This window comes from Euwallacea similis, chromosome 2, assembly GCF_039881205.1.
Source record: "Euwallacea similis isolate ESF13 chromosome 2, ESF131.1, whole genome shotgun sequence".
Classification (NCBI taxonomy): domain Eukaryota; kingdom Metazoa; phylum Arthropoda; class Insecta; order Coleoptera; family Curculionidae; genus Euwallacea; species Euwallacea similis.
In genome coordinates, this window is record NC_089610.1 from 4250774 (window position 1) to 4273481 (window position 22708).

At 34.1% G+C, this 22708-nt stretch overlaps 2 protein-coding genes across 5 annotated transcripts; both read left to right on the forward strand.

The window, feature by feature from the left end:
- Positions 1-2772: 2772 nt before the first annotated feature.
- On the forward strand, positions 2773-11511 carry Sep4 (septin 4). 3 transcript variants are annotated; one of them, XM_066405363.1, is made up of 8 exons: positions 2773-3237; positions 9216-9468; positions 10230-10418; positions 10474-10624; positions 10682-10847; positions 10901-11054; positions 11108-11201; positions 11260-11511. In XM_066405363.1, the coding sequence occupies exons 1-8, from the start codon at positions 3231-3233 to the stop codon at positions 11350-11352; spliced, it is 1107 nt and encodes a 368-aa protein (XP_066261460.1). In that variant the 5' UTR covers positions 2773-3230; the 3' UTR covers positions 11353-11511. The 3 variants fall into 3 exon arrangements, with proteins under 3 accessions (XP_066261460.1, XP_066261459.1, XP_066261458.1); XM_066405362.1 differs by lacking the exon at positions 2773-3237 and adding an exon at positions 9038-9150 and having other exon boundaries at positions 11123-11201; XM_066405361.1 differs by lacking the exon at positions 2773-3237 and adding an exon at positions 9039-9150.
- A 686-nt stretch (positions 11512-12197) lies between these two features.
- MFS10 (major facilitator superfamily transporter 10) lies at positions 12198-19071 on the forward strand. 2 transcript variants are annotated; one of them, XM_066405356.1, is made up of 9 exons: positions 12198-12539; positions 16355-16560; positions 16627-16860; positions 16916-17003; positions 17059-17273; positions 17546-17704; positions 17956-18088; positions 18188-18429; positions 18637-19069. In XM_066405356.1, the coding sequence occupies exons 1-9, from the start codon at positions 12437-12439 to the stop codon at positions 18772-18774; spliced, it is 1518 nt and encodes a 505-aa protein (XP_066261453.1). In that variant the 5' UTR covers positions 12198-12436; the 3' UTR covers positions 18775-19069. The 2 variants fall into 2 exon arrangements, with proteins under 2 accessions (XP_066261453.1, XP_066261452.1); XM_066405355.1 differs by lacking the exon at positions 12198-12539 and adding an exon at positions 16125-16276 and having other exon boundaries at positions 18637-19071.
- The last annotated feature ends 3637 nt before the right edge of the window (positions 19072-22708 follow it).

Here is a 22708-nt window from a genome sequence, read left to right on the forward strand (position 1 = left end):
CGAAAAATACGGCATTAAAGTATTTCAACATCGCTTAACATGGCATATCAGTAATAATCACGGCAGCTATTTTATGCCTGTCGTAGGTAGGTAAGTACCTACTTATTTCATATGGGTATAATAACGGGAAATTCGGCGACAATTGATATAAAAATTCAGCCTTATGAGGGCATGTGGCTCATGAGGGTATTCAGGCGCTCTGAACAATCTGGATTTTTACAGAAGAGAAAACGAAATTTATCTTTGCGTCATCCCAATTCCCTGCCCTTGGTTAACTTAAGACATTAGAGAGTATTGATCGTCCCAGCTGAGAGGGTTAATTTGCATATTACATACGGTCACTTTCTCGGTTTGCAATTTTTTTTTTTTTTTTAATAAATTTTCACACAGTTTTGATGGAATTTCACAGGAATTATCTACTCACCAATTTTAATGAAATCAGCAACACTTTACTGCAATTATTTATCTCATCGGGGATATCATTTGATGAATAATTTCTACTGGAAGTGCGGGATCAACAATAATAATTATGTCTATTCGAAGAAAATTCTCAATGAAGAGAAAGAAGTTAAATTTTCACACTCTTTCACTTTTACACCGACCAACGGAACGTAAGAAAATCGACCTGACACTGTTTTCTCTGTTTCTCTGAATTCGTCACAGCTTTCTCATGATTCTGCTCGGAGTAGTCGATACTGAATGGTCTTATTTTCACCTGAGGTGAACTTGTACCGTTGTGGTTTAATTGCTGATGGGTTTACGTGGTAGTACAGTGGAGTCATACAATGGAGAGGAACGTGAGTATTGCATCGACACGGTAGCAAAGTCGAGTTTGCAATGCGGTTTTTCCGCACTCCACGTTGATGATCGGTTTACCACTCTTCTGGTTTCTTTGGTCTGATTTATAACTGTTTACTGAGCGTGCACGCGCATCTTGATACCTTTGTGCGTTCTCTTTTTCATTACTAGTTACGTTATTATATCCGGTGCTGCAACGAAATTTTACCACACAAGCACCCCCTGCCTCATCTAAATTAAGAAATAATGAAAATATACTTCCCGTTACACCCAGATGAGTAGGATAAAGCGCAGTTTTTTGCACGCGTATAAGAGTTATTTATTTGCCTAACAGGGCTGCAAAATAATATTTTACCGCACGCTGGTTGCGAGCGAACGAATTTTTGGTCAGCGATTTATCGACGACATTTTTGCTAAGATATTCCTTTTCATTAAGCTGTACCATCAGCCGGCCCTCTGCTCTGAAGCTTAGAGTTATGCCAATGATCAATAATGCGTTCTAACCTATTAGAACAAAACCGTCATCCAAGCTGTAACTTTGCGAAAATATCGTTTTTTATTATATTAAATTATTAAAATTAATATTAATGTAATACATATAAATAATATGTGCCTTCGTTATCAAGCCGGTTTTTTCTGGTCAGGGTGGTGAATGCAATTTTCGGAACTGGCATAACGTGTGAAATTGGTGAAAGAAAATAAATTCGAATATAATAATGAATTACTCACGTACCACGTGATTCACGTAAATTCTTCATCAAACAATTTTTGATTTCCCTATTCGATTTCCCATTCCATTTATGTTCTGCTTATATTCTCAATGCTTTCGAAATATTTTTAGAACAGAATGGTGACACAGAAATGTTTAGTATGTTCATATCTGATGACAAACACCTGAAAATGTTTACTAGGGAATACCTGTTTCTTTACGTAAAACAAATCTAGCTGGTGATTTTGATATACCTATGGTATGTTCAATTTCGCGAAACAATATTTCGGCATTTTCAGTAACCGAGAGAACTACATGCTCTTCTTCTTCGTTACAGAGTTTGTTGCAGCTTGTTTAGTTGTATTTTTTCATGTTAAACCTCTTCATACATGCCTTCTGCTTATTATGACACAAAATGCAACACTTTACCACATCAATATTTTTGCAGACGAAAAAAGTTTTGTTCCGATTTATGGTGCCAGATGTTAAATGAACAATCGAAAACTAAATAATCTGTCAACATTTTTAAGAAATTGATAAAAAAAAGAAAAAACAATGAAGTATCATGATTGACTCAACTGTTATAATTTATCTAAAATTTCTCATGTTTCTTTTATAAATTGCGTCAATTATAAACTGTGGTAAATCAATAAATTTACAATAAAAAATTGTCTGAAAATCGACGAAAAACTACCCAGGGCCGTATTTAGGAAAAAAGTTTAAGATCTTTCTTGAGAAAGGAGACGTTATAGAATGAAACTACGACTGTCCTGTTGAACCTTATAAAAAAACAGCACTGGAACAGTAGATTCAGATTTTATTTATATCTTACCATAATTAGAGAAAAATGAAAAAGAAATTTGAAAATTTCATTTTTTTCCGAAATAACTAAAAACCCAAAAAATATTTTTTACGTTTATGAATGTACAGCTTTTCTCCAATTTAATCCAGTCTAATCTATTACTGTTTACGAGATTCTAAATAATTTTAACAAGTATGCAATAATATTTTAGTATGATTTCGTGACATGAATTCGCATCAAAAACTATAGATTCGCGAAAAATCCCAACAATGAGCGGAATTTCAGGTAGGTATAAATTGATGAATTAATCATGTTGACATAGTTTTTTTCAAATCAAGTGGCGTATTTTAATGTACAAATTAAGAATACTGATTTCCTCCTGTGATCTATTGTATCGAATAAAGGTGAAAACAAATCTAAGTCTGTAAGCTTAGAAGTAAGTAGTGGCAGCTCAGTAGAATTGATCCCACCAATAACACCAAGCCGATGACAATGCGCGCATGCTCTCTGCCAAAATTCAAAATTTCACGCGCCCCTGCAAACACAACAGACTCGCACCGTATTGATCGCACTCCATTATTCGCGCAACCCATGTCCCTACCGAGACGCCTTTTGTTCCATCCCATTCCCTTTCGTGGGTTCAGTGCTTAAATGTGAACAGACCATTATTTGATGGACTATTAAAGCATACTACAGTACAGCTATTGAACAACTGTGCATATAGTTTTTCGTAGATAGAGTTTGGCGCTAATTCCAGCTTTTACGAGGATGAAAATGTTGTGAATGGTGATTTTTTCCGAACCAAATTTTCTGGATACAGATGTAGGGATTAGGTGGCTGTATGTATGGACTGGTCTTACTCAATCCATATAAACCTCGATATAAGCAAACGTGAATAGTATAGTAAAATCGGGCAGTATAATGTCAGGTGAGTGATTAAAATTATAATAGCACTTATTTCATAAGTCTACTGTATGATGTATGGAATAGGTGCCACTGTGATTTTAATTGATAATGTACCTACACCGATTCGAATGTACCAGGTGACGAAAAATGACTTACCTACACAAGACTTTTCGGATTTTTCAAGAGCTCTTAAAATTGCACATTTAGAATGGTGGACACAGGGTGTGCGAAAAATATAGCATGCAACAAATTGTTCGGGACACCCTGAGGACACTTTCAAATTTTTGTCTATTGAATCTGAGCATGTTTTGATTTCATATAAGCAGTTTTTAAGTTATTGCCTCACCTACCCAATGTATTGCGTATTAAGTAAGCAGTATCTTACCATACAGTTAAGTTGCATAAAATATACTAGTAGATACTAGCGATATTCCCTGTATATGGGATATTTAATTAGATCTGAGTTATATAAATGCGCTTTGGATGCGTAGCATCCGACTCTCCCGTTCCAATACCTTGGTCTACCTATTTTAAATAACCTTTTTAAACCTTTAATAAATCTTTAGAAGATTTATCAGACAACAACAAACATTTTACGTCCGCTTATTTTCTTATTTATCATTGGCTGGTATTTATTATTGATCTGCGTAAATAAGTATCAAGCACGAACCCATTTACTGATTTTAAGTATGGGTATAGGTACCGCATGTCTAGGTGCATGTAAAATATAACAAACGGTGCGGAATATATCTGCAGCTGCCAGTTCTGGGGTGCTGCTCGATGGCCCTCAATTTGGACAAAGAACTTGGTTAATGTTAAAAGAATAAATAATTCTTATGCCATCATCTCTTTCCATATCGACAGAATGGAAACTTGTCCCATTTGAGAAAATAAATGAAAAGTTACTTATCATAGGTACCTATGTATATACTTTTATGAAATTGTTACTTATCATGGGCACCTATGTATGTGTACACGTTTATGAAATTTTTACTGGATTATATTAATTTAATTTAATCGGCATGTCTTACAAATTATGCAGATATAGTAATTATGATAAATAAATCAGCCAATTAAACAACGTTACCATTCGAAGAATTTAAAGTAGATAAATTTAATTTTGCCCATAAATAGAATTAGGGTAGTTCGTTATAAGTAAATAACATCGCTTAGCTTCCTTTAACGTAATCACCAAAGCACTGCTCGGTGCTTATTTAAATTTGTTTAGATAACAATGCTGTAGATTGAGAATGTAATAGAGATACTTAAATAGACTTGCCAATTTACTATGAGCGTCAGTTGTGCTGTTTTAGCCATCGTACTTTATTTTGTTGTGGAAAAATAAACGGCTCGAATCGGTCCATTTTAAGCTATAGTAACTAAAGGTCAAGGAAAAAGTCTGTAAAAAATAGAGCAGGAAAAAATGTAGGAAAAATTTAAGAAAAAAGCTAAAGAAAAAACTACAAGAAAGAAGAAGAAAACGTTTCTATGATGAATTTGATGTTAGAGGCTTCAGGATAGATGTTAATTTAATTTATTTAATAATTTTTATTATCTATGCTGAATTTCACTTTCTGTCTCTGCGATATTGAATAACAACTGATGGAATGACCACAAAGCATATTTGCTTGCAAATTTCCATTTTGCAATTTTATAACTTAGTTTATATTCATAGCGCCTGCTCCAGTGTAAACGCTAAACGTTCCTAACTTGAACTATTTCTCGCAAAAAATAACTTTTATCAAATACAGAATTTTTTAAGTTAATTTCCAAATTGCAAAAATTTGAATGTCCCGCGTAACTGTTCGAGGTCACGATTGGTCAGGGTCAAGGTCAAAATTAAACAAACACAAATCGCCAACAACATAAGCGTAAAAACCCCATGTCAAATGATCTTCTCTTTTTGCTAATTTCTAAGCAATTTTTAACTTATTTGCGAGTTAATTCAGTAAAAATCAATGGAAAACCTGAGGATAATTATCATGTGATCTGCTTTAATGTCCCTAAGGTAAATAAACAAGCTTCTTATGAATCTATGATGATAACACAAAGACATAACCTGTATCTTTTATATCACTCACGATTAGGCGGAACATTCAAATATTTAAATTTAGAGGCGTTGTGAGCCAAAACGGCTCTAATTAGAAAATTGAAAAAGTTGCGGAATGATGGCCAGTTTTGAGTACTATGACCTTCAAGTAAAAATTTTTCAATTGGATAATCCGTGCAGGCCCAAAAAACACGATCTCCTATGTCCAGGGTTCACCGGAACACCCGGTATACCATCCTTTCTGAAATTAAGAGAAGCGCTCCTCGAGTTTGAAACACCATGTACATTAACGTTTTGTTGTAATGAGACTTGCAATGGAAAATGTTTTCCTACCTTCAAACGCCCTAACTAGACGTCTCTGTTGCCTTGTTGTTGGATCACTCTGTATAGTAAATTGAAATGAAAATTACTTTTGGTCTCAGTCTAAATCCTTGTTGGGCTATAGTAAATTCAAGTACGTACTTCTGTTATCGTATGTAGGGTACGTGTTGTGAATGGGTTTTTATGCACATAGCAAAGGCTAAGTATGGCACGAAAGTTTGCCTACAAGTAGGTATATCGTGAGCATGCGGAATACATGATTCGAATTTAATTAGATGGGAAACGTTGGTGTAAAGAGGTGTGACGGTTTTCCTATTGTAACACATTGCGTGAGAAATTTTTTATTTTTATTCTTTGCTAAATGAGACTGACTCCAATTAATTTAATTCGATAGAACTAAATTTCTAAAGCAGGGTCTCGAGTAGAGTTGAGAAGATTACGTATATTACAGATCTTAAGTCTCAAAATTAATTAAATCTTATTGCATAATAACATTTCTAGTTACGTACATATACGTCAAGCTATTTGTCTAAGTCTGAAAAGGGCACCCCGGCTCGACCGGGAGACCCGGGTAGTCCGAGCCCGACTAGGAGCATCCGGGCTGTCCTATTTTATATATTTTATGAATTTCGAATCTTAGAACTCTTCGGTTTTAATTTTTTTTAGTCACCCTTCATCTTCGTGCAACCTAATCTCTCTCCAGTCGACCAAACACAGTTTATTTCAACTGAGAGATTTATAGCAATCTTGGATCACGATCTTCCACACATACGTATATTCGAATACTAGACATCGATCAATAAATATAGAAATTCAATTTACCTACTTTCCTTCATGCTAATGAGATAGGAAACAGGGCGCTCATTTCAAGTAGGAAATGCATTTATAAAACTAAAAATAAAATCTATTTAGTATAGATATAAATAAGCATAAGCTAATTCTATACCAACATCACTATTTTTATTTAATGTGAGTTAAAAGAGTGTTTCCCGGATACAGCATGAATTAGATTAACCTTTCATTAATTTTTAAGAGTTGCTTTGTAGCAAGGCCTATTATAATAAGTATGTCTATGTTCCTACAAGTGTGAGGTCAAGTTACTTTTTACTTTGTTCAGGCACAAAAACACATAAAATTAACAGAAAACCGTTGTAAAGAATATTTATCTAATAAATGCGGAAAGTAATATTTTACCTCATTCTGGTTACAGTTGATGCAACGACCTGAGCTCTCACAGCAATGAAGTGCGGCAAAAGGCATTGAAAAAATTTTCTACTGAATTTTCGAAGTGTTTGTACTGCACTCATTTGAGCGTGGGAGCACTTTACCGCACTCAGTGTGATTCCATTTTTTATCCGTTTCCGTACTCGTTGGAAAAATAACCATGTGATATGCAGTGTGGCCATAAAGATAGAACAACCAATTCAATAGTCTCGTCACATTCTATCGGCTATATCTGTCAAATCGCGCATTCAAAAGTCGGGATTGTCGTTTAAAAAAAAATGACGCCACAGCTGTCACAATAGTGACGTCATAAAATACGTTCGCTTGTCAAAAATTTCTGTTAAAAAAAGTTTGACATATCTTAATGATTTTCTTTTCGCCCCATATACGTGTTATTAAATTATTTCCACTTTCCACCCTTTTTTCCCGATTAACTTCTTAGTCCAACGTTCTTCAGTAACATATTCCCATATCTGCTGTAATAACAAAAATACAAGGTAAATTTGAAACAATAAAAGACCAAAATGGTATAATGCCTGGGTAATTAGTTCTACTTGGCTGAAAACTCAGAGGTTGTTGGCCATTTAAAAGATGTTATAATTTAGAAATGACCCTGAAAAGAAAAAGTTGTGAGTTCTACTGGGAAACAATGAAATAGTGTACCATTTTCTCTAGAGGAAAGATTTTCCAACGCGATAAGAGTTTAAAGGACCGTGCTGGAATATTAAACCGGTACGTGTGACTATGTGGTGTTCGTTAACATTGGAATAGAAATACTTTTAAAATGTATTTCGCAGCCTGTTAATGTTAGAAGATGCAAAAATAGCAGAAGTATTAAACGAAAAATTATTTTCAAGAGCGTACGACTGCGCTCAGCCGATACCTGTCTCAGAATAATATTCTGTAACAAGTGATGGAATAAATCCATTCTACAATCAACGTCTTACGTAGTGTTCCAAAAATAGTGTTACGGTCAAGAAGCAATTATATATTTTTTTATCGGGTATGGATTTTAATAAAACGTAAATGAGGTTTCTATAGTGGACAGGAAAGTCCAATCTCAGAATATAAACCAGTGGGGCATGACAAGAAAGTTTGGATCTCGGGAAAAATTAGTATCCGGTAGATTTGCACATTGATTCATAAAATTTCGCCCTGTATATGGATCGAGGAGTGTACAAAATCTCTACGTATTATATAAAAGCTGAAGGAGCAATAAAGTAATCATCAAAAAATGCGAAAACTAGAAACTAGACTGCGTTTCTACGATGTTATTAACTTTTTCTCATAAAATAACCTGAGCAATCACCTTTAAGTATTAACACATCCGTTAAAGAACCCCCTGTATATTAATGTGTATGATAATGTATCGTGTTAACCGACCAAACCCACTACCTTTGCACGGAAATCAAAAAGTAAATATTATACTCTTGAGAATATTTCTGCTTAGGCTCAATGTACAGGAAGGCCAATACACCTTTCCCTTTTGATAAGCATTTAACGCATTACCTATCTATGACTGTTTATTTTCCTCTACTTCAATTAATAAAATATTTTGTGTTTAAGTATTCATTAAAAAATTAAGTAAACACGATTTCATCATTTCAGTGTACACGCACTAAAAGTGGAATATGGGTCGCATTACAAGCTTGCGACTCAACACAGCTTCTGCGACGGTACTTGTGCTCTCCCCATAAAATTTATAATGGGAGCTAATCTTATATTTATGATTTTTGAATCGATGCAACAAAACGGTAGATTAGATTAGGAGAATTTGCATACAAACATTAAGTGTGTTGTGCAATAGCAGGAAAAAATAGCATATCTTCGGCCGAGAATGCAACGCGATCGCCCAGGCTGGCGAGAACCAGAGCCCTAGAATATGATTTTCCTGGGCGATACCACTTTTTGCGCGCATGCTACTTTTTCTGCAACCCAAGATTAATTTCAGATGAGTAAATTTTAAACATTTTTTTAAATCGCTGATATTAAACATCACCATGTGCTTTCAACGGATATTACCATTATACATAAACAGGCAGTTTAAGAGGTGTGTATCCGATTACGTGTTTATTTGCTTTCTACTTTAGACATAACGACTAAAACCTAAACGCAAAAAGATCGTTATCCCGCTAAGCATACTATGTGTTGTTGACCAAAGAACAAGATTTTTGAATAAATTTAATATTGACTTTATTTATGCAAACCGCCAACACCTTTCAAAATATAGTTTCTATAGCGGGGGGAACTGGAACCATTCTTGAAACGTTGAGTTCACGTAAGATTAATCAGCTTTGACTTGGCACGTGAAAATGTCGCTCATGCATTTGCTGGGACAAAGTGAGACTTAAAGATGGATGTTTGTTCATCACCACTATTTTGTAATTTTCAAATACCTTTTTCAGAGCCTGGTCGTGATTATATCGGTTTCGCTACCCTACCGGACCAAGTCCATCGGAAGTCAGTAAAACGAGGCTTCGAGTTCACCCTGATGGTGGTGGGAGACTCGGGCCTGGGTAAATCAACAATGATCAACAGTCTGTTTTTGGAGGACTTGTATAAAAATCGAAAAGTCCCTGACGTCAGTGAGAGAATCCATCGAACCACCAGCATTGAGAAGAAAACGATGGAAATCGAAGAACGTGGGGTTAGAGTAAGGTAAATTTGCGTAAAATTGACTCCAAAGATGAATTTTTCCTCAATTAATTTTGGTTATTTATACAATTTCCTACGTCGAGTTGCCTTAAAATTTTTAACCACGTTTACATCGATATAAGCTTCACGTTTCAACACGGTAGTAAACCAACTCCGAGTGGTCAGAAATATGTGCAAGGAGTCACAACCCATCTATTGCAAGTATTTTTGACGATTCGGAATCCATTTACCTCTCTGTTGGAACAGACCTAGAATTGTTTGTCCCTCCTTTCTTGCAAGAGTCGCTCTTCTGAAATTTGCGACACTACTCTTGAATAGATGTTGCTGTGAAACCCTCAGGCACAAATAAAAATAACTATCCTTTTTGGATGGCATCGTAGTCACTTTCCTCAATGGTCTGTAATTATAATGCTTTAAATTTCTATAAAAATGCCAGTTATTTAGTAAATCTATAAAAATGTATAAAAATCTAGGAAAATTAAGACCTATTACTTTATGTCTCATTCCAGTTCTGCGTTTAATTACCTTAAGCACTTCGAAGACCGGTTTCATCTTATTAGATCTCGTCAGTTCGGTTCATTTGAAGTTATTTAAACGCAGGCAGAAATCGGCAATGCCAACGGCCAGTTTGTTGCGCCTGCAGGAAAATATCCTACCAGCGCCATCTGTCGTAACTAAACCGGAAAACATTCTTGCTTAAAATTTCCTTTTTAACGATTATTTTAGATTTTTCAACACCTTATTTAATTGCTTTTTTGTGTTAGACTTACTGTGATCGACACGCCCGGCTTTGGGGACTCTGTCAACTGTGAAGACAGTTGGAAAGTGTGCACCAACTACATCGACGAACAATTCCGACAATACTTTACCGACGAAAGTGGACTGAATCGACGAAATATTCAAGACAATAGAGTCCACTGCTGCCTATATTTTGTGCCTCCATGGGGCCACAGGTAACACATCTCAATAAAATTCATCGACTCCGCTTAACAATTCTTGTATATTTAGTCTACGCCAAATGGACCTCGAAATGCTGAAAAGATTGCACCGGAAAGTCAATATTGTGCTGGTCATTGCCAAAGCAGATACTCTGACATCCGCTGAAGTAGACAAACTAAAGAAAAATATTCTGAATGATATTAAGGAGCATGAAATTCAGGTATAAAATGAAAATGTCTGTCAATTAAGTGGAAATTCCGTAGTTAGAGGATTTTAGATGTACGAATTCCCTGAGTGTGATAGCGATGAAGATGAGGAATTCAAGCAGCAGGACAGGGAGCTGAAAGCCAGCGTGCCGTTCGCTGTGGTGGGCAGCAACACTATTTTGGAAGTTGCTGGAAGGAAAATCAGGGGAAGGCAATATCCATGGGGAGTTGTAGATGGTATTTTTTCTGCCACAATTAAAATGTTCCAATGTAAAATTTCAAATTAATAGTTGAGAATCCCAAGCACAGTGACTTCATCAAGCTTCGTACCATGCTGATATCTACGCACATGCAAGATTTGAAGGACGTCACTGAAGACGTCCATTACGAAAATTTCAGGGCTCAGTGCATCTCTCAGATTTCCCAGCATGCACGGGAAAGGGGGTAAAAAAGACACAAATCTTAAAAGTCCAGATCTATATAATGTTAACCGATAGTTTCTCATTTTCCAGGAAATTGAAGCGGGATTCTGCTCCGTACGAGTCGGACATTACTGAGACTGATCGCTTATTGTTTCAAAAAGACGAAGAAGTATGGTTTTCGCAGGTCGTAATAATTTGAAAGGCTATAAATTTGAATATCTTTCTAGATTCGTCGTATGCAAGAGATGCTGAATCAAATGCAGGAAAAGCTGAAAGAAACTGCTCAAGATAGAAAGCACGAAAGTATTATCGATGTTTAGTAGGCGTTATATTAGATTGTGTGTACTTTCTCAATCATTCCCCAGTTTCTAGTGAATTTCTGTATGCAACCAAAGAATTTGATAGTTGAATCTTTTTTTATATTTATAAGCTATATTTATTGATGTAACTTATTATGTTATTAAAAATATTAGAGTAAACCTTTGTTTTACCACCTAATAAGGCTCGAGGTATAAAAAGTTTATTACAAGATCCAAATAAAGGGTGATCATTTAAAAAAACCTCAAGTAGTTTGAAATATTTAATAGTTGAAATATGTCTTGGATAGATTCATCAGGTGTTATCTATGCCTCAGAAGTTTGATGGTAAATAGCTCCTGACTTGATCAACTGTCTCCATTCACCTTTTACCCCATTTTTTTTTAATAATCACCCGTTGTAATATTAATCGATCCCTCTTCAAACCAACATTGTATCTCCGAGCAAAACTCAAAGAAAATTACATTTTTGGCATGTTATCAGAATGTGCATATGAGAACATTGGACGTGATATACATGTAAAAAATCATCACTTGAATCTAATATATCACGTGTATATAGCGCTACAAGGTCACGAGACCTTGCTTAAGCCTTTAGATAAATATAATAAATGAAATTCATATTTTTTGTACACCTCTATGGATATTGACCTTGAAGTGCAATGCAACCAACATTGAAATATAATTTTTCCTAGAGATTTTGACAATAGAACTGTCATTGATATTGACATTGCGCACCAAAACATAACAAACACAGCTGATTCATTGTTGTCGAAGTTTGTTGAAAGTAGTTACCCGATTGTTGTTAGAAAACGTGCATTTTTAAACAAATTTTATCACATTGTCCTCTCCGAACACATCTATACTTCTTTGTTATAATTACTTAATAGTTTTAATTCATTACAACTAATGTCAATGCGTATCTCAGTGTTTATCAAATCAAGAAGCTTCGTTGATGAGTCGAGTTAAACGGCTATATGGATATTTAAGAACAAAAGCGTTGAGAGGCGTAGCAGCTGTAATAGGAATTCTCATAACCTTCTTGTGTTGACAGGCTTTAAGCAGCATAATAGAGGAACTTCAATAATATGTATGATCCTAGCAGAGACGAAGCAATTAACGAATGTGAAAGTGATAATGAAAGCATTTATGAGGATGAAGATGAAACCACTCGAATTATACCCCCATCAGGTATGCACTACAAATTAAGCTTGTTCAATATTGATAATTTTGTAAACAAACAGTATCATCACCACTTATTTTATGCCCAATATTCAGGTAAATGAGACTTTCAGTAAATAATAGTCTGGTCAGTAATAACTACAACTGATTTTTGCTAGAGAAATTGTATTTATTAATGTTTACAAATTCCATTTAACAAATCCAAATCCAAATCAATCAAAAAGCAAATCCAAATTACTAAAGTCATAAGCCAATAGTTATTAAATGCTTAGAAAAGAGATCCATAAGGAATGGCAGCAGATAGGACCCCATGGGTGTCATCTAGGTGTATTAGTAGTTAGTGGAACATAAATATGTCTTCTATAAGAAAATTAATGGAAGAAGCGTCCTCAATGACAGGAAAGTTTCCAGCAGTTTGATAAAAGCTCTCTTTCTATGCACTCTGATCCTATGTGACTGCTGAGGTCGCATAAAAGTGCAGATAGCATCAATCTAAGAGTGATGTTACCAATGCAAATTTCCTGGTCAATCTGTCTACATGTGTAATCACTATTATAGTTATAAAAAAAAAAAATTTGAATGACTAATCATTCAACTTCCACAATTACCTACTTGAGTTTTGCATGGTTTTATCTATCTCGAATATGTACGATAAAATTGAAACGTATATATATGCAGCAGATTAAGCCGCTGCCAAAAATTAATTAGGCTTATCCTTTCCCAGTATATGTAATTCTTATCTTGTTAATGTTTACTTTATCGAGTTAAATGATTATCCATTATTGTTCTATAAATAATATTGAATAAAGGCAGTTGGACTTGCATTGTATCAGGTGAGTCAACTTGGATATTTTTGAAGAAACTGACAATGCAGTTTTGGTGCCATACCTATTAGTATAAAATTCAGAACACTTGTTATAGAGAGGCATCAAATTTCTTCAGTTTATTTGAGATTCAGAACTGAAGTATACATATAAGAACACCCTGTAAGATATATCTACAGACGGTAACATATCACCTTGGAAATATTTCAGGGGGCGATAGTACTTTGCAAAATAATTAAAAAATGCCTATAGTCAAAAATGGGCCATTTTCGTTATATACACGGTGGTAAAGTTTCACATTTTTGTTATATTTTGCGTTTTCTCACGTTTGTCTTGAGTTAAAATATTGAAATTTTGTACATTTATTTTCTTTAAAACTCTACAACAAACAGTCAAAATCGTCGGTATACAGGGTGTTATGTTTTTTTAGGTCATGTACTATTTTATATTTTATATCTTTTTTTGGAACTCCCTGTATGAATTCTGATACCAAATTAAAATTCTTTCTTCAATTCTTTAGCCTTTTGATCTCTTGCAGTATTTTTGTATTTTTCACTGTTTTCGTAGAGTTTGCAAAAATATTTATCGATGCAAATTAAAAATGTAAAGGAAGTAAAGAAGAAAATAATCTTCAGGCTCGGTTTTCTTAAAATATAAATAAATCTAAGCAATAACGAAATTATAAAAACTGTTAAAAATACGCCGCCTTATACAGGGTATTTCAAATTCGACCCTCACCATTGGGATCTCGGAAACTAGAGGAGATACGAAAAAGTTTAAATGGGGGCAAAGTTGCGCAATCTAGTGCATGATCGAATACCGTTTTCAAAATTTTAATTTTCCGAGTACTTCCGAAGATATCCGAGAAAAACTAAAAATTGGAGAATCCATTTTTATTTTTTTTTAGCGTTATTTGACAAGAAAGGTTAAATCCGTAAGCACATTTTCATTGTCACTTTTTCTCAGCTACACAATGACATATTCAAATTTGCGATCCGACGTTTCGTCTTTCGGCTACCATCATCAACTTTATTTTTTCTTATGGGCCCCATATTGGATTTTTCGACAAAAAAATAGTGCGTTTCATTCTGAATTCATTGATATAGAACTTCTTATAATTTACTTTTTTAAAAGCCGAAATATTTAAATAAAAAGAAATATTACATAGTTGGCCTTGACTCCATCGAAAGACTTTCTTTTGTTCGCGTTATATGACAGAACTTCTCAAACGACTTTAGAGCGTGTGCAGATTTCCAATGAAAATGAGTTTCCGAAGTGAAGAAAAACGAGATATGTTAAGACTTTATTACAAATTTGATAGGAACAGTACGAAAACAGCTCAAATGTATTTTGAGTTATATCCGGAAAGACAACAGCCGCATAGAACATTATTTAAAACTTTGGACGAACATTTAGCTGAGTTTGGTGCTTTTGAAAAACCTAAGATGAAGTATGGAAGCAGAATGAAAGAAGATACTAGAAATAACCTACTGGCAGAGACAAAACTAAATTATTATTAAATGTTACAACAAGTGCTCAAATTGACGACTTTTTTGTGGGGCACTTTGAAAAATAGAATATATGAGAATCGAGATTATAACACAATAGAAGAACTTAGAGAAAACATCATTACACAATGTAGAGTAATCAGAAGGAGAAATATTATTAGGGCTGTCACTAATTTAAATAGACGTGTTCGTTTATGTATGCAGGAGGAAGGTCGTCAATCTGAACACTTGTTGTAACATTTAATAATAATTTAGTTTTGTCTCTGCCAGTAGGTTATTTCTAGTATCTTCTTTCATTCTGCTTCCATACTTCATCTTAGGTTTTTCAAAAGCACCAAACTCAGCTAAATGTTCGTCCAAAGTTTTAAATAATGTTCTATGCGGCTGTTGTCTTTCCGGATATAACTCAAAATACATTTGAGCTGTTTTCGTACTGTTCCTATCAAATTTGTAATAAAGTCTTAACATATCTCGTTTTTCTTCACTTCGGAAACTCATTTTCATTGGAAATCTGCACACGCTCTAAAGTCGTTTGAGAAGTTCTGTCATATAACGCGAACAAAAGAAAGTCTTTCGATGGAGTCAAGGCCAACTATGTAATATTTCTTTTTATTTAAATATTTCGGCTTTTAAAAAAGTAAATTATAAGAAGTTCTATATCAATGAATTCAGAATGAAACGCACTATTTTTTTGTCGAAAAATCCAATATGGGGCCCATAAGAAAAAATAAAGTTGATGATGGTAGCCGAAAGACGAAACGTCGGATCGCAAATTTGAATATGTCATTGTGTAGCTGAGAAAAAGTGACAATGAAAATGTGCTTACGGATTTAACCTTTCTTGTCAAATAACGCTAAAAAAAAATAAAAATGGATTCTCCAATTTTTAGTTTTTCTCGGATATCTCCGGAAGTACTCGGAAAATTAAAATTTTGAAAACGGTATTCGATCAAGCAGTAGATTGCGCAACTTTGCCCCCATTTAAACTTTTTCGTATCTCCTCTAGTTTCCGAGATCCCAATGGTGAGGGTCGAATTTGAAATACCCTGTATATCGGAAATAGTGCGTTTTTGACAATGGGTCTATTAGCATGTTTTTATTACTTTGTAGAGTACTATCGCTCTCTGAAATATCTCCATGATGATGTGTTACATCCTGTATAGTATACCATATGAGTATAAATTTCAATTTCCGTTCTATTTATTACAATTGTAAAGATATGAAAATAAGTTATGAACGTGACTTTTTATCGATTGGGATACTGTTTGTTGCTAGTTTATAAAGAACTAGTTCCTGAATCATGGTGTCTTACACAAAAACGCCCATGAAAAATGCGGCAAAGGGGTTCGAAAAACTAGGCACCATCAGTAAATATGTATTTGAACGCCATGATAAATATGAACAGTTCGATACAGGTAGAACTTATTTTATATTACAGTATAGGTACATATAAAATATGGCATCAAATCATCTATTTTAATTTTATTTTACAGTTGAAGACACCAAGGACTGCATCAAATCCAGGCACATTCTAGGTATACTGGGATTCTTTGGTTTTGCAAATGTTTACGCAATGCGGGTTAATCTCTCCGTTGCCATCGTTGCAATGGTCAACCAAACAACGCCAATAGTTCCAAGTAATCAAAGTACCTTTGACCACTGTCCAGTTCTCAATATTACCAATTCGACCACCCCTTCTGTAAGTGTGCCAAATCCTGTTTCGCGTTTGTTATCACAATGTAAAAATAATTATTTCTGTTTTTAGGACGGTGAATTTAACTGGGATGAGCGCACTCAAGGAATAGTTCTTGGCTCATTTTTCTACGGGTACGTTCTTACTCAAATCCCAGGGGGTAGGTTAGCGGAAATATTTGGAGGCAAAATGGTTTATGGATTCGGGGTTTTAATTACCGCAGTTTTTACCCTTTTAAGTCCGATAGCTGCTCGGATTAATTTCCCATTATTCATTATTGTAAGAGTTCTGGAGGGGATGGGGGAGGTTAGTACAAAACCAAATTTTTGAGCTTCTTCCGAGTTTCGTTTGCTTTTTGTAGGGTGTCACCTTCCCTTCAATGCACGCAATGTTAGCAAAATGGATTCCTCCTTTAGAGAGGAGTAAGTTTGGTGCTTATGTTTACGCAGGTAAAAATCGTTCTTTTACTCATGATTTTAAAGCATTTAACAACTGGTTTTTAAGGTACAAATTTTGGAACGATTTTATCTTTGCCGCTCTCGGGTTGGTTATGCTCACTCAAATTATGGGGCGGTTGGCCTTTGTCATTTTATTTATTTGGAGTTTTGGGTATAATTTGGTTTGTGTTTTGGATGATTTTTGTATACGATTCGCCAACTGCACATCCAAGGATAGACCGACAAGAGCAGGCATTCATATTGGCCAGTATAGGACCTCAGGTAAGAAGTTACTTTTGTACCAAGGAGGTGAAACTCCCACACCCGTAACTGAAAGTTATTGCTGGAGCTGTGTGAGGGCAACAATCAAATAAGGGCGTAATCTTAAAATATTTCAGTTCTCTACAGGGTGTTTCAAGTTAGATGAAAAAACTCTGTTTTAGAATTGCAATTTAAGTATTCTTGCATATCTTCGCATTTAGGAGATCCCAATGATGTGAATTACAAACGTAACCACTCTATATAACATTCTATAGCAAGTTTCTTGCTCTTAGGATGAAGACAAAGGGTCAGTGCCATGGTTAAAAATGTTCACCTGTTTACCACTTTGGGCCATATTGGTTACTCAGTGCGGAAATTCCTGGGCGTTTTACACAATTTTGACTGAATTGCCGACTTATATGGCGCAGATTCTGCATTTCAAGATTGAAACGGTAAGCCAGAACCGAATTTTTTATTGACTTCATGTTGCAAAGAAGTAGGTATGTAAAGCGTTTCCTAAACATGCGGTGCAAATTTAAGAACGTGTTCCTATAGTCAAAATACATTCCTTTAAATAATTAAAAAAATAATTATTAATAAAAAGTTTAATTAAAAAATTCACCCAATTTGGCTCAAGAAATATTGCCTTAAGTTTGCGCTGGATGTTTAGAAAAGACCTTGTAACCATAAGAAAATCTTCTAGAATGCAGTCCTGTCAGCAATACCGTATCTTACCAGTTGGTGGGCCGGCATTTTTTTCAGCATATTCGCGGACTGGCTCTTGCTGAAAGGTTACATATCGCTCTCAATGTCGTATAAACTGTGGAATTCTGTAGGTAAGAATATTTTCGTTTATTTAAGACATAAATATAAGGATCTATAAATTTAACTACTTTATTTGGTCAATATTATACAGTTTTTAACCTTGCCCTCAGCTTCCATCATTCCCTCGTTGGGTCTTATGGGGGTGGCGTATGTCGGGTGTGACAAAGTGGCCGTCCAATTACTCCTTGCCATCCCAGGAGCTTTTGGCGGTGCGCAATATGCCGGCAACCAGATGAACCACATAGCTTTAAGTCCCAAATACGCTGGTACCATGTATGGTATTACAAATGCTGCTTCCAACATGTGTGGGTTTTTAGCCCCTTATGTGATAGGATTACTTATAAATGGCAGAGTAAGTTTATTAATTCCTATTTGTATAACTATTTGTATTTAAAACTGATTTAAAACATCAAAATAAGTCACCTACTGGGTGACAACAGAAAATGGGTCCAGCCTGAAACTTCTTTGCTATTTCATATGAAAAGTTTAAATTTGAACCACTTTTACAACACAATTTGCACAATCACAAACCTCAGTAAAATGCATGAATTAATTTCAGGAAACTCTTGGTCAATGGCGTATGGTGTTCTACCTGGCAGCCGGTATTAACATAGGTGCTAATCTGTTTTATGTTGCCTTTGCCAGTGCTAAAGAGGTGGCGTGGTCAAGGTCGCAGAGAGCCAGCACAAGCAACTGACAAGCACTTTATTTGGCCATGTTGGTCGAGGCTTAGTGCAATTTCGTTTTTCTTTTACTTGTAAATTTACAGGAACAGAAGGTTAAGATCTAATATTTAATTCTTCAAATTGGGAACTTAAATTGGCCCATTGATAACACTGCATATCCCTAATTTCTCTCTGTTGTTATAATTACTGTCGTTACATGGGTGCATATATTATATAAATAGTAGATACATTTATTACTATATTCAAGAAAATGTGATCTTTAAAACAGGTTTAATGTAATTTAAAATTTACATGTTTATATATATATCTATATATATATCTATATATTATAAATATATTTATATATATATATATATATATATATATATATATATATACATATATGAAATTTGGCAAGACTATATTGTAATTAATATAGTATTACATAGGTTATAATATCAAAATATTTTTATTTTTGGTAGTGTTTAATACCAGTAGTATTACATGTACGTATAATTGACGACTTGATTGTGGTTTTTATAATATTGAGTCTTCAGTTTGTGTTTTAGCAAATGACCAAACCATGGCTTAAAAACGGAAAACGTAAATCGAAAAACTTTTTGAAAAGATATGTATTGAAAAATAAATTCGAGTTTTTCCTAATACATTGAAAGTCGCAAATAACGATGTCGGTTATAACAAGTCGCATACAACAACGGAAATTCTAACGTTTGGTTGGATTTGCAGTTACTTCATTACAAAAAGTCTACCTATTACGACGACGGTAGTAGCGACAAAGTCGCTTTTAACGTCCGTAAAAAAAATACATTTTTGGCTGTTTGCTAGCCGGGTGTAACGACGCTATGGGATACAATATAGTAATTGTAGTATAAAGTCGGCATTGCCGGCATTCTTTGAAAAGTAATTCAAAGAGTGACCGATTTTTTTAAAGCAATGCCTTCAGTGGCTATATAGACAAAACCCAGAAAATTTGTTTTTAATATACATATTTGACCCAACTATATATGCTTGTGTTTTTTTGCGATTTGTATGAAAAGCTGCTAACATACTTTTTTTTTATAAATTTCGGTCTCTTTTTACAGAATTTCTAATTGAATGCTGGCAATGTCGACTTTATATTGCAATTACTATAAATACACAAAAAATCAATTTCTTTGAGCCATTTACTCACATTAAGCAACTAAAACCGCGTCAAATGGATTTGTTGATTTAAACTATAGAATCTGAGTTTTTGTGTTGATATTTTCACTCATGTTTTTGTCAGCAAATGGATCAAAAAAATTAGTTTTTTTATAGAAGAGCGCAGAGAGAATAGGAATTATAGGGAAAGTTCCTGAATTATGAATGAGGACTATATAAATTGAAGGCTGTGTTCGTGGTATGTATTCAGCTTGTTCGCGTTACTGCAATTTTGTTGTATTTTAAAAAATGACTTCAAGAAAAAGAAAAGTTTTGTCCATTGAGGAGAAAAGTATAATAATTTTCAGACTTGAAACAGGTGAAAGCAACAATACCATTGCAAATGAGTTGCATTTATCGCATTCGGCTGTTTCTACAAGTTCGACAAGAATTGAGAAAATATCGAAAATGCGTTTAATGAAAATTCGTTGCCAAAGAAAAAATTTAAGTTATCCAATTATGGGCATATTGATCAGATGTTATTTAAAGGTTTAAAAAGGGAAAAAATAATCAGCAATCAGTGGCTCAATGCTACAGACAAAAACGGAATAGTTTGCCAAAATAAAGAATAAAGGGCCGGAATATAAATGCTCAGAAAGTTGGATTAAATAATTCAGGCAAAGGTATAACATTGTACATGGAAAAATTAGCGTTGAAGCTGCTAGTGTGCCAGTTACAGTAACAGAGAACTGGCTCAAAGCTCTATGGTCAGTAATTCGAAAAAGTTACCAGAATGACAAAATTTTTAACGCACATAAAACAGTTCGTTTCTACAAAATGATTCCAAACAAAACACTGAAATTTAAAAAAGAGAAGGGCACAGGTAGAAAAATGTCCAAGGAAAGAGTCATTCTTTTTGTTGCTACTAATAAGACAGGATTAGAAAAACATAAGTTGATTGTTATTGGAAAATCAAAAAACCCTCGCTGTTTTAAGACTATTACATGTCTAACAAAGAAACCTAGATGACGTAAGACCTGTTTATAAAAATCTTGCAAGACTGGGACACTGAATTTAAAAAAAAACACTATTTTGCTGTTGACAGCAAATTGCGCAGCGCACTCAAAAATATCAAATTTAAAAAATATTAACATTCAATATCTCCTACCAAATACCACATCAGTTCTGCAGCCGGTTGTCCAGGATATTATCAGATCAATGAAAGTTCATGTTAGAAAGCTCCAGCTAATGAATATTATTGAAAACAATTAGCAAAACGAATAGCGTACTGTTAACCTTTTGAATGCAATATCAATGATGTTTAAAGTATGGAATCATCGCACAATATCACCCCTAACAATCATGAATTGTTTTAGATATGCAAATTTACAATTAGCACCAATAGCTGACGAACTTGAAGAAGGTGATTTTCCTTTAGCTAAGGGGGCAAGAAGGATAAATAATGATTTTAAAAAGAAGATAATATGCCTCTTGCTATGATAAAAGAAAATCTTATATTGTGAGATTAATAATAATTATTTTGTTTATATATTATACAGGGTGGTCACTTTTAAGACGCATTCTATGGGGATTTTCGAAACGGTTAAAGATGTAAGGTTGGTTAAATAGAGAAAAAGTTTCTTATTTTTATGTTCTGCAAAATGCTGAAAGCAAAATTGGAATATCTTATGTAATTACTAAGATATCAAAGAAATACCAAAAAAGTCGATTTTCTGTTTTTGTCTATAACTTATTTATTTTTCATACAATCATTTTGAAACTTGGGTGTTCTATATTTTCCGTCAGTGTCTTCAATATGGAAAGGTAAAAAATATCCTAGACTTACTAGTTTACGTGAAAATAATACCAACTTTCGATTTTCTTATGGGCGCCATATTGGATTTTCGCATTTTTGAAAAACACGAAAGATTTCCGTTTCGGCGAGGTGCAATACAAAGGTCTTCTGAACTATTTTACAATAAAAATTAAAATATTTAAATATTTGATGAAAAAATCAAGCAGCACTGGATTTGTCAAGGTCATAATTGGTTTCCAAGTTACTGACTGTTTTTGACACATAAGTCAAGTAGCCAATAATACAACTTTTAAATAAGTAATAAAAAAAATTATCAAATGTATTTTTGAAAATCAATAACACAAACTTTAACATTAATTAACAAAGAAATTAATACGAGGAAAGAAAATTACATAAAATGTTCAAAATGACCGCCACCATGAGTAATACATAATGCCGTTCACTCATACATATTTGAAGTAGCTCTTCTGATAACAACTGGGTCAATAGTCCGAAAGAAATTTGTAATTCGGTTTCTAAAATTATCTTTACTGAGTATAGATGTATTGTAAATGTTATTTTTGGCAAAACCCTATAAGAAATAATCTCATCTTTGGAGAAATATCTTTCCATTTTGATGAAAATCAAAATTCACTTAATTCACAGAAGAATAAAACTCACTTTTTTACTAAATTTTTTTTAAATAAAATTATGTTGACATAGCAACCAATAATATGGGCTACTTGACTTATGTGTCAAAAACAGTCAGTAACTTGGAAACCAATTATGACCTTGACAAATCCAGTGCTGCTTGATTTTTTCATCAAATATTTAAATATTTTAATTTTTATTGTAAAATAGTTCAGAAGACCTTTGTATTGCACCTCGCCGAAACGGAAATCTTTCGTGTTTTTCAAAAATGCGAAAATCCAATATGGCGCCCATAAGAAAATCGAAAGTTGGTATTATTTTCACGTAAACTAGTAAGTCTAGGATATTTTTGACCTTTCCATATTGAAGACACTGACGGA

What these genes read in the sequence shown, in the direction of transcription:
- MFS10 (XM_066405355.1), top strand. Translation starts at nt 16,162, where the DNA reads ATGGTGTCTTACACAAAAACGCCCATGAAAAATGCGGCAAAGGGGTTC. An exon ending in ATATGAACAGTTCGATACAG is followed by an intron (nt 16,277 to 16,354) that starts GTAGAACTTATT and finishes TTTATTTTACAG; the next exon opens with TTGAAGACACCAAGGACTGC. An exon ending in TAAACTGTGGAATTCTGTAG is followed by an intron (nt 18,089 to 18,187) that starts GTAAGAATATTT and finishes CCTTGCCCTCAG; the next exon opens with CTTCCATCATTCCCTCGTTG.
- Sep4 (XM_066405361.1), top strand. Translation starts at nt 9,123, where the DNA reads ATGTCGCTCATGCATTTGCTGGGACAAA. An exon ending in GAACGTGGGGTTAGAGTAAG is followed by an intron (nt 9,469 to 10,229) that starts GTAAATTTGCGT and finishes TTTTTGTGTTAG; the next exon opens with ACTTACTGTGATCGACACGC. An exon ending in TGTTTCAAAAAGACGAAGAA is followed by an intron (nt 11,202 to 11,259) that starts GTATGGTTTTCG and finishes ATATCTTTCTAG; the next exon opens with ATTCGTCGTATGCAAGAGAT.